Genomic DNA, 12,112 nt, shown 5'->3' on the forward strand with positions numbered 1-12,112 from the left:
GCAATTCGCTGGGTCAACAAGCCCTGGCAAATTCACAAATATAACTGGAAATGCAGCCCCTATTACGTTGTATGGTCCACTGGCCCTAAAGGTAACGTGATAGATATTTGGTACTGGAGGAGAGACCTTGCAGTTCCTTTTTAATGCCAGTGATGATGTATGTCTGTAATAATGAACTTCCACTTCCTGCCCGCCCCCATTGGGATATGACAACACTTGGAGAGCATCTTGATTAGCCAATGTATCCTGTGCTGCTGCCCCTGTCCACGGGTACCCGGGCATTATTCAAGATAATAGGATTTATGGTCAGAAAAGTGTACTTTGCCAGCAAGGCGAGTGGAATGGAGGAGCCCTTTGCTCCCCATCCCAAAGGGCGATCACTGAATCCTTCCTACTTGTAACCCCTGGGTGCATCCTCTTTTTACAATGCTCTGTTGTTTCCCAGCTAGGTTCACATTTTACGGATCCCATACATACACACAAACCGACATTTCGGACAGCATCCCCTTTAAAGGGACTTTCTATAGTGATGGGTGCCTGCAGCTGACAGTAACAGTACTGACACATAGACATTGGAGGTCTGTGTTGGTGAGAGACCCCCTGGCCTGCACAATTCTACATGAATGATGCACTGGCCAGGTATATGCCAGGTGCTATAACTGCAACGTGACATTGTACTTATTTTCCAACAGGTGTACCTATTCATAGATCCGTATATATAATGAAGCCGCTAAACAACCCACAAGATCCCCTTATAACATGAGCCTACATTTATTTCGAAGCATAGACTTTGTATAGATGTATCTGATTTAAGTATTCCATTGCACTTCCAAACCATGTACCACTTTACCACATAGCGTACTTACTCGAAATCTACCACTACATATTCTTAGTGTGCCTTTGAAGCCCACCCTCCTGTTTGGACATGCACAGCTCATGCATGTCAAAATGACCCAACAGCCTTCGCCTGCTTACCAGTTCAGTAGTTTCCACCTTGCCAACTTGATCTTGTTTGTGTGCGATGTCAAGAGGGGTGCAATCGATATCACGATTGTGGATGGCATGTACAGTTTAATGAGTGATGTTGTACGATAGGTGAATAAATATTCTGTTCAACCATACATGCACAGCACAGTGATGATTCCACAGTACGTGGTCTAAAATATCTGTATAGTGTTAACAATGACCTAAAAAGCCTGTTTGTAACACTGGCACATGGAACGATGGCGGTGGATCAAACTTGTTTGTAGATCTCCAGGGGCTTCAAACTAGCATGTATATAAAAATTTCCATCACTATGCAAATGGGGACCTCTCCTAGACCTTAACAACATCATGGTCTCTGTTTTTTTTTTTTTGTAAGAACAATATTTCTAAGACATCAAAATGATAACCTAAGGTCCAGGAGGAAAAAACAGACAGGGGGTCATTAGAAATGTTGTGGTGTGTGAAAAGTGCCAGTAAAAGTGGAGGTTATTCTGTGACCGCCACTTTTCCCACACCCGCAAAACTACAAGAGCTGGAGGTAAATCAGGCCCCCACTGGCAAAAAACTGCTGGCATTAGTGGCACCAGTATTACCGGTGCCGGTAATACCGGCTATCACCTCCATGGACTCCTGTGGGACTCCATGGAATGTGGAAGGACCGCCGTTGCCGGAACCTGGAATACCGGGATATCAGGTACCGGTAACGGTAGGTTTCTTCGCCGGTATCCCACCGGAATTACCTGCGGGATACTGGCAAACTGATAATGACCCAGACTGTCCATCATACAAGGGCTGCCATGTCAAGGTAGACATCCCTGCAACCAACAGAGATAAAGAGCACATCCAGATAAAAAAGGAGAAAAACAAAGCTTGTTCTTTTACCGCCAGTAAGAATTGAGCTTAACCCATGTGTCTAGCTGTCATTTTTCTGCCACTTGCTGAAATTCTCAAGGTTTCTTTCTAGACCATCAGAAATACTCCTTTTACCAATTTAATTGGATCCGTATTGTTCACCCACATGATCAAACGATATCAACATTTTTGGTCGGTTTTTTTTCAATTAACATTGATTCGCTCTAAGAATTCGGTCTATTTACCACCCTTGGTAACTTCTAATCCGAATTATTGACCTTTGTAAGTTTGGCTAGATATACAAAGTAGAACATAGGTATATTAAACTATTCCTATTTTTGGACAGGCAAACCTCACATCCTCTTTTGCCGTAGAAGGCCTGAATCCCATTTGCTCTGAACTCATGAGAGATGACCTCTAACCTAATTCTTCTGCATCAGTGTGACCCTGTCCTGCAAGCTATAGACTACCCAGGTTTCATATAAAGGACACATATGGTTAAGAAGAGTATTTCCTGCAGTAGCTAATGCATGGGGTTATGTGTCAAGTGCACGCTTCTAAGTACTAGTTTACCCTAAAGCTATGGGGGCTGCCCTGAAGGAAACATCTCCAGCTTTGATATCATGTAAGTGCCAAAGACACCTCGCGTCTTTATTGCGTTTCCCTGTCGTGACCGCATCGTAAACTGCTTCTTTTGTTTGGCTTCCTTGTTCCCCAAAGTTGAGCAGATTGCGGCCGTGTTCAACGCTTCCTCCAGACAGAAAGCCTGGGACCATTTCTCGAAAGCTCAGCGCAAGAACATTGACATTTGGCGGAAGCACTGCGAGGTGGGTGACTTTTTGACTTATGATTTCTGTTCAGGATGTAGTCTTGAGTGTCGCAGGAAATTTCCACAGCTGCAGGTTTGGAAGCTAACCAGGCAGTGATGTAGCTGCAAGCAGGTTTTTATTGAAATTGCTTTGTTCGGCAGACTAAGCTGGAGAACAATGATTTTCTCTTAATGAGCGGATAAGGTAGGTGGGGGGAAGAGTGCACTGGTGCAGGTCTTTCCTTTTAACACGCTGCACGCCGTATATTCCCCCAGAGAGGCTGCTAATGTGAAACAATTATTTGGATGGCTGTTTCATGTCGAACAGCAGTTTATATTTCAGCTGCAGTCCCAGAACGACACGGCAATAGAACATGTGCCTGCTCTCTTCCATGAGACCGTGTCATAGCCAGGGCTACTGCACCTCGGGGCTGCCTCACACAGCTGTTTCCAAGTGCAAGTGTGGACGCATTCAAGTGTAACGTTTGTGTGCATTGTGCACGAGCATTTCTGCAGCCTCTACTGGCATCCCCAATGGAGTAGCAGGAATGGGATTGAGGAGAAGAATGACAATGTTCTGTGCTTATTCGCAAAATTGCAGCCATGGTCTTTGCACACATATATATGAATTTCAGTTACACCCTCATGCTGCTGGTGCAGGTGCTGTGGTAAGTGTGCAAACGTTATCTAATTGTTGTCATTTATTTTCAGTAGGAATGGTAAAACGATAACTCACAAGAGGAAACTTAAAAAATGTCAGCACTACTTGTCCACCTGCGTATTTCCCCGCTCTGCCCGTCTCTACGTGTGCTTTCCCCCCACAACTCAGCCTCTGCTTCTCCCGGCCTTGTGCATCCTTCGCTTCTTTGCCCGTCTCCACGTACGATTTCCCCCACACTCAGGCTTTGCTTCCCTCGCCCTTGTGCATTCTTCGCTTCTTTGCCCGTCTCCACGTACGATTTCCCCTACACTCAGGCTCTGCTTCCCCCGCCCTTGCCCGTCCTTCCCCTCTCTGCCCATCTACACGTGTGCTTCCCCGCTGCAACTTAGGCTCCTCTTCTCCCAGCCTTACGCGTCCTTCCCCTCTCTGCCCATCTCCACGTGTGCTTCCCCGCTGCAACTTAGGCTCCTCTTCTCCCAGCCTTACGCGTCCTTCCCCTCTCTGCCCGTCTACACGTGTGCTGTCCCCATTGGGTCCTTTCTCCCTTCTCTTCCTTCCCTCTGCAGGTGCCCTCACCCCCAGCTCTGACTATTCATTGTATAGTTGTTGCATTGTTTGCATTTCTCTTCTTACTCCTCTAGGTCCCCCAGGATTACTAGTGTTCTGCGTATTTTGTACTGTATTTGCATTTCCCCTCACACTCTCTTTTTTCCCCCAGTGGTCTCTATTGTATTATCGAACATTATTATTATCTCCTTCTCTTTAGGTCCTTCCCCCTAAACTGTGATTATTGTTGTTACGGTACTCTGTGCTCACTGTACCCGTCCTCCTCTTGTGCCTTCCCCCTTTGTGTGCCCCTAGTGTGTGACCCCCTCAAGCCCCTCCTGCTAGGGCTGCCTCCTCTTTTGCTCTCTGCCTCGCACCCTTCCATGGTGCTCTCAGTCGCCCCTATGTTCTCAAACTGCTATTCTATCTCCTATCCTATTCCTCTCACTAAGTCTGGTAGGAAGAAGCTCAAAAGGGACATCCTGGATCAAACCCAGGACTCCCCATCACTGATACCTACACTAGTGCTTCCTCCAGACAGACCCTCACTGACATCCTCTTTGTCGTTCCCTCTCCAGACCTATGGACCCCCCTATATGGTCTCTGTTCTCGATCCTTTTTCCTCCTCTCCCATTAATGGTGGCACTCGGTGGGAGGTGCTCCTGGCCCCCTTCCACTCCTCCAAGACCATCATTAATGTCTACCTGAATGACACTGTCTTCGTCCAGGGCCCTCAGCCCAATCTCCTCTTTTTCGATAGAGGCATTCCACATCTTATCAACTTTCTTCCTTCTCCTGCTACTCCTACCTACACCTCTCTGGCTCCTCCACCACCTTCCTCTTCCGCCACCTCTCTGCCACCCTCCTCAGCTTCTCTCTTCTCTGGTTGCTCTGCCTCCTCCTTCCACCACCACCTCGCTGGCACCCTCTTATTCCACTCTGACTACTGTGCCATATCCTCCTTCCTCCTCTGCCCACTCTCTGGCACCTCTAACACCCCTGCAGGGTCTACCTCATGCCTGTATCCCTCCACATAAGTCTTTCAAATGTGGCAATCTGCTCCATGTCGCTACTCTTAACTCTCGCTCTGCTGTCAAACACTCCTATGACATCTGCTGACTCCTCGAAGAACTTGATGTGGATGTCCTCGGTCTGACCAAGACATGGTTCATGGCCAACTCTGTCATGAATTTTGAGACTCTCCTCCATGATGGCTAAAAGATCCTCTTTGAATCCAGAACCAACCGTCCAGGAAGTGGAGTAGCCCTAATATTCCTGGAGTGGATCCGTGCTTACTGTGGGCACCTTCTACAGGCCACCTGGCCAGGTCGCCCTCTTTCTCTCCGAGTGGACAGCCTCTCCTCCTCCCACTTTGCTTCTACCTCTCAACTTCTCCTCTTCAGAGACCTCAACATCCACATTGATGCTTCTAGCCACTCCTATGGGCTCTTCCGCAATCTCTGCAACTCTCTCTCTTCTTCCCTCTGGCCAAACACACTCTACCGAGCACACCCTGGATGTTCTTATCTCATCACAAATCACTCTCTCTGACCCCCTCAACACTCCTCTCTCTTGGACTGACCACTTTCTTCTCTGCTCTCACCTGTCACTCTTGTCCCCAGGCAAAGCCGACCACAGCACGCCCACCCACCTTCTCGGTCATCCGGCCCATGAAGGTGTGTCAGTGGAGCCATTTGCCACTACTTTCTCTCCTCCTCCTACCCCTGCAGCTGGCTCACACTCTGACACAGCCCTCTCCAACCTGCATCTCTCAATCTCTAACATTCTTGATATCCTTGCCCCTGTCATGAGGATCCGCCTGAAGCCCACATCTAAGTACAACTCTTGGTATGATTCAGACCTTGTCGTCCTTAAACGCAAGAGTAGGGTGGCAGGGTGGAAGAGGGGGACATCAGGCTCATCCTCCGACAAGCTGGCTTGCCGCCTGCTCCAAAGGCAATATAGACTCTGACCTGTCCAAGAAGAGAGCTTACATCCAGCCCATGTCTCTTCGGCCTCTAACAACTCATCCAAACGTTTTAAAATCTGCAAGGAGCTGGCCAATACGGCTGCAGTCTCCACCTCTCCTGTTCCCTCCCTGGCCACTGGCACAGCACTGGCTTCTCATCCACCACTAAAACCCACGACATCCAGTCCAGTCTCTCCTTTTCCTCTCCCTCTACCACTCACGACCCCTCTCCAGCGTCTCTCCTCCTCCTTTCTCTTCCTTCCCCGTGTTCACTGCCGACAATGTTTCTAGACAAGTCTGATCTATGAACATCTCGTCAAAGCAGGTGCTCTCCTGCTTCTCCAGAACCAACAAGGACCACATCGACACCCTCGCTGCAGCCATGGCCAATTTCTGCAATCACTCTTTTGCCAGTGGAACCTTCCCCTGCCCCTAAAGCACTCCTTTGTGCATTCCCTCCTCAAGGAGCCTTCTGCCGATCCTTCCTCTCTTGCAAACTACCACCCAATCTCTATCACTCCTTTCTTGGGCAAACTCCTGGAAAAGATGGCCATTGCCGAGCTTACTCTCCATACTGAATCTGTTGGTTGTCTGTATGACCACCAGTCTGGCTTTAGAGCAGCCAGAAGCACGGAAAATTCTCTTGTGAACACGTGTGAAGACTTGCTCTCTAATACCAATTCTGATCTTCCTTCTGTCCTCATTCTCCTTGATCTATCTTTTGCTATCGATCCAGTCAACCACACCATCCTGATCAATCGTCTCCCTGACAACCTGGGCATCACGGGTCAGGCCCTAGCCTGGGTGACCTCCTTTGTCTCTGGTCGACGCTCCCAGGTCCAACATGGGTCCTTTCTCTCTACCACCTCTCTTTCTCCCTACATGTGGTGTTCCCCAGGGTTCTAACCTCTCACCCTGGCTCTTCCACCATTACTTAGCACCTCTGGCCCACCCCATCTCTACCTTCTGTTCTAACTTTCAGTGTTAGGCGGATGACACTCAGCTCTCCTTCAGGCTACCCTCAGCCTCCTCTGCTCTCTTGCTCAAATCTGACTGTCTATCCCCAATTCAGGAATGGTGTGTATCCAACAATCCCTGCCTTAATGTCAGTTAGACTGAAATCCTTCTCAATGGGACCCCTGCTCCTGCTTTCCCTCTACCCGCACCTTCCTGTGAGGCGAAGAACATTGGTGTCATCTTCGACTCCAACCCCTCTCCTTCTCTCCTCACATCTCTGACATCTCTAAGAAGTCACACTACTAGCTGTCCCTCCTCAGAGGTATTCTTTTTTTCTCACTTTCCCCCAGAAGCTCACTGTCTCCAGAGCCCTGGTTTTCTCTAGGCTGCACTACTGCAACAGCCTCTTTCTAAATCTGCCTGCCTCTACACTTCAATCGTTTCAACTAATCCAGAAAACGACTGCTAGACTTGTCCTTGGCCTCAAGCCCAGTGATCGTATCCCTCCAGCTCTGAAATCTCTCCACTGGCTCCCGGTGGCTGCAGGGATCAAGTTCAAAACCCTTTGCATTGTCCACAAGGCTACCTGGGGCCGGGGACCACACTACATCCAACTCTCTCTTCCTAAGCTTCCTAAGCATCTTCTTTCTCGAGCCCTCCGCTCATCCACCTCCAACTCTCTGAGGGACAGATGCTTCTCCAGGTAGAGAGTGGGGGGTAGAAATCGGTCCTCGGCTGGTGCCTCCCTCTGGATCAGCCTCCTTGCCTCTCTCAAACTTGAGCAGGACTACCTAAGGAAGCAACTCAAGACCTTCCTTTTCACTCCCACTTTCTCTCTCTCTCTCTCTCTCTCTCTCTCTCCCTCCCCTGCTGATGCTCCTTTCTACTGCGCTAACTGGTTACCTGACCACCCACTGAATCTCATGGGCACCAGGTTCCTGCATGACCAGTAGCCCCTTGCACTGCCTCCAGTCCTCCTACCCACTTAGGGACTGTATCTGTAACCCTACAGTCCCCTACCTCCCTGCATTTACTTGAGCCACCACCCTGGCAGCACTTACCGCTATGTTTGCCACTGCACTCTCTCCCCCACACCCCCCTGCACTTTTCCTCTTCCCTCCCTCTCAAACTTGCACGATCTGAATGATACAAGGCCTAGTAAGATCATTCGTTTTGTCCTCCCTCTGTCTACCCTTCTTTGTCTTGTTGCAGCTAGAAACACTTGTGTAAAGGCGCGTTATAAATGACTTATATCATACATGCATGGCCAAATGTGTGCTTATGTAGAGGGTCATTTTAAATGATACGGTTGATGAAAAGTATGCAAAACACCTTTACGGATGTCTTTTAGGAACAGAGTTATTTTCCTGGACTTGTATGGCAGAGATGCGGCAAAAATCCCAGTGTGCAAATCCACCTCCCCTCTCCGATCCACTATGCAAATCAGATAGCGTCTCTGACCACAACAGATTACGATGCAGGCACTAATGGTGTGAATTCCTATAACAATCGCCAATTTTTTATTACCTGCGAAAAGCTAGAGGATTCAGCAGGAATCGAGGTAAATTCCTCACTACATGATGTGCGTACAAGGTGAGAGGCATTTACGACGGGATCAACGTTGAATCTGCCCTTTCCATGCATTTGTTGCAGTCTTTAATGCAAGCAATCATTCCTGCATGGATGGGACTGCACGATTGAAAGTGCATAGAGATAAGGTCCCTCCCTTTCCTTCGATAAACATGAAGTTAGGAAATGAACCCCTATATTTATTTATAGTTGGCTTATAAGGTGGCACCTGTGAAACGCAGTCACCATGAGCTTAGTGCTTTACGCATAAGTGTACTTTCTTTGTGAAAACGTGCTAATTGTACAGGGTTTATACAGAAGGCAGAAAATGGTCATCATTTGGTATATGGGTCTTTCTTAATGTCGTGGGCAGCCATAATTACAAACATTACGTATGGTGTACATCAACCACTTTCTGAATTGGCCACTGAGTGAGTAATATCTCCATCTATCAAACAAAATTAGAGTGAAATAATTATGATATGCATATATCATGCCTGCTTTGAATCAATAAATATAGAAACATTGCGCCGAAGTGAGAATATCATACCATGTATTGTTTATTAGCAACCAGGGTAGGGGGTACAACCAATCACATTGCTCGGATCTCGAGCTGAATCCCACTGTCCAAGCCTGCGTTCTGAACACCCTGGCAGCTAGTTACCCCACTGTGCCATTTTACCCCCACCCTCCCTTCCCTTCCCCTTAATCTTAATTTCCCCATCCTTCCGATCCCCATTTCCCGGACGGCTTCACCGACGCCCCCGCCGCCTCGGCTGCTGCTCCATCTCCCTTCTGACCGCCATGGAAATGGAAGAGGGGTTCGGCTTGCATCCCCATCTTCCAGCTCTGTGGCAGCCATTTTGAAACAGTCTTTTGAATTAATGAACGGTATGGCGCAAGGCGTCCCATGCATTCATCTGTAGGATATAGCTACCAGCACCTCGGGTTACTGGATTGGCAACCTGGGGTGCTAATAATCCGGTAACCGGGGTTGCTGATAGCAATAATCACCCATTCCACAGGCTGGAACGGGTGGTAATGGCACAGGGGCTACTCATTAAAGGCCCTCGCTATGCTCTGGCCTTTAACACCCATTCCTACCCACGCAACGGGTGATTATTGCTGTAGTGTTTAACGTATTAGTGTTAGTAATACCCTTGTCGGATTTCAAGAAAAAGATCACGACTCATCATATTAATCATGCATAACTGAACTTCGCCTTCCCTCTCTCCTCCTGACTCTCTTGTTTTGTCTGTGTTTTTATGTGCGCCCTGGGACCTATGCATGTGTGGCGGTTACACAAATTAAAATAATAAATAGTGTTCGCATCTGGTCATGTAATGTTTGTGCACTGGCTAAAGCTCAGCATGTGCATGTTAGTTGGCCATCCTTCCTATTTTAAAAGTGGAGTATTTTAAACCATTTTTCTCAGTTATGTGTAGTCTATCCAAGCTAGTGTGTGCGTGCGGTTTGTTTTCAGCTGCAGAAAACACATTTAGAAGGTAAGCCATGCTTGTATAATTTATTCGTGGGGCATAAGAGTCTCCCACTTAGTTCCAGATGCTCTAAAGGATTATGATATAAATCAGCTGGACAACATTTTAAGTGCCCATTAGCTAATGGTAAATTGCACTCGAATACCTGTGAAAGCAGAATATACTATGCGCGCGCGCATGCCAGGGACTGTTTGTTAGCAATAGCATTATATTGATGAGTCAGCAGCTCCATGGCTATGTTTTTCACATTAAGTCCTGCACGAATGTCCTCTTCACTGCATGGCCCTGCATTTTCCGCAAGCAGATACTTGAATGGGGGAAGGGTAGGAGAGGCCTGCCTCCTTTCTGGACTTATACCTCTATTTTAAAGAACCTTGGTCCTAGTCAGCCTCTCTTTTTAATGAACTGGAGTTGGCTGTTTGTGCTTCTTGTGCTTTTTTATAGATGCAAATTAACGCAGGAGCAGAAGTATTTACAGAAATATAATGTGATGCTTCTTGCTCTTGATGGCATTATTTTCTACCCCTTCCGCAACCGAAAAAAAACTTCCCATCCATCTTAGTGTGTTTATTTATTTGTGTTAGCAATTTTCATACTTAGGGGTGCGCTTCACTGTGGGAACTTCCTTTCACCCCATAAAGAGGAAGTGGCAGGAGAGGAGGTGGCGCGCAGTTCGCAGTAACAGTATGAGTTGATTGGTTGACCGGAATTCTTCAGCCATTCTCTTTCGCTGGAATCCCAGCCAATAATGGCACCTTTCAGCCTTGGCTTTAGCGGAAGAGGAGCAGAACTCTGTGGATTCAGCTCCACTGTTGCTGCAGAGCCACGGGGCTGAATCTGTTGGTTCTGCTTTGCTAACAGAACGTATGTTTATCTGCACTGTTCAGGAAAGCATGATAGGCTCTTGAATGAAGATTCCCCCTGCTAATAGCGCATGGAGCTCTTGATTCTATTAAAGACAAGGAGGCGAGCATTAAGCTTCTTCTTTTATTTTCTCTCTCCAGCAGTTTCAAAAAATAATATACATTTTGTAAACTTTTCTTTTTCAAATAACCTTTTTTTTTTGGGGGAAAAACTTCAAGTCCCATCATTTCTGTAGTCCTTTTGTCTCTGGCCATGTGACCTCGTCCTTCCTTTTCCTCTGTCCTTTCTCTTCTTTGACTGCTTCGAACTGCAATCATTTCTTAACTGTGTAACCAACTGGGTCCACTTTTGCTCCGAACTTCCTGCCTCATGCTGAGCCGGTCTCCCGCATTTTAAATTGCAGACTTGCTCCGAGAAACTTGCTTTCTCTAGTGATCAGCTGTTCTTTTGCTCATCTCCTATTGTCAAGACAAACAATTGTACATGTCATGGCGGGGAATACACACCCTATTCTGGAAGGAAAAGTCATGTCAGTTAAATGCAGTACATCATTTCAACATTACATCTTGTCTCATATTTTTGTGGATTTGGGCTGGGAATGTAATGCTCGCCTCCTTGTCTTTAAAAGAATCAAGAGCTCCCTGCGCTATTAGCAGGGGGAATCTTCATTCTATGTCAAGACGGAGGCGAGCGTTAAGCTTGTTCATAGCTTCTCACTACTACTTCTGCTATTGTATTAATAGGCCGGTAGTAAAACGTTCTGAATGTCGTATCGCTAGCCCAGTCTGTGGCTTTCATAATGTCTTGTAAAGCTGCGCCCTGTCCTAACGCTTTCGAGGCCATTGCTCCTCTAACTGAGTGTGCGCCAAATTTTGTCATGTCTATGCTTGCTAGACTCATGATGTCTCTGACCCATCGCGCTATAGTGGCTGTTGCCACTCCTCTGTGTGGTTTCCTGCGTGCTATTAGCAATTGGGTTGTCCCTGCCGGTCTTAGCTCGGCTGTCTTGTTTTCGTATTCTTTTATACATGCTGCTACACACCATTTCGGATTTTCCTGCATGTAGGGGTACGTGATCGTGGCAGAGTCGGTTTTCGACCTTCTAGCTAGGTTAAACGTTACGCCTTCTGGGCCGTACGTTTTCCTATTCACTTATAAAGCTTTCACGCCTGCTACTCTCCTGCATGACACCATGCATATTAACATGGCTAGTTTCTCTGAATGCTGTCCTAGTGACAAATATCTGTTATCGGGCCATTCTGCTAGTAGTTTCAATACTACCGATACGTCCCATAAAGTCTCCTATCTCGGCTGAGGTGGCTTCCTGAATCTTATTCCTTTTAGGAGTCATATCACTGATACATTTTCTCCTACTGGTACTCCTTCCACGAGCAGGTGACC

General features: G+C 47.3%; 1 protein-coding gene across 11 annotated transcripts in view; it reads left to right on the top strand.

The window, feature by feature from the left end:
- The window catches only part of ENOX1 (ecto-NOX disulfide-thiol exchanger 1), a 1,853,609-nt gene that overhangs the window by 1,242,795 nt on the left and 598,702 nt on the right, over positions 1-12,112 (top strand). For all 11 annotated transcript variants that reach the window (XM_069639318.1, XM_069639317.1, XM_069639316.1 and 8 more), the window contains one exon: positions 2,559-2,665. In XM_069639318.1, the coding sequence (XP_069495419.1) occupies positions 2,559-2,665 (107 nt within the window). The remainder of the gene's footprint in view (positions 1-2,558; positions 2,666-12,112) is intronic.

This window comes from Ambystoma mexicanum, chromosome 7q (assembly GCF_040938575.1).
Source record: "Ambystoma mexicanum isolate Mex_15411 chromosome 7q, UKY_AmexF1_1, whole genome shotgun sequence".
NCBI lineage: Eukaryota > Metazoa > Chordata > Amphibia > Caudata > Ambystomatidae > Ambystoma > Ambystoma mexicanum.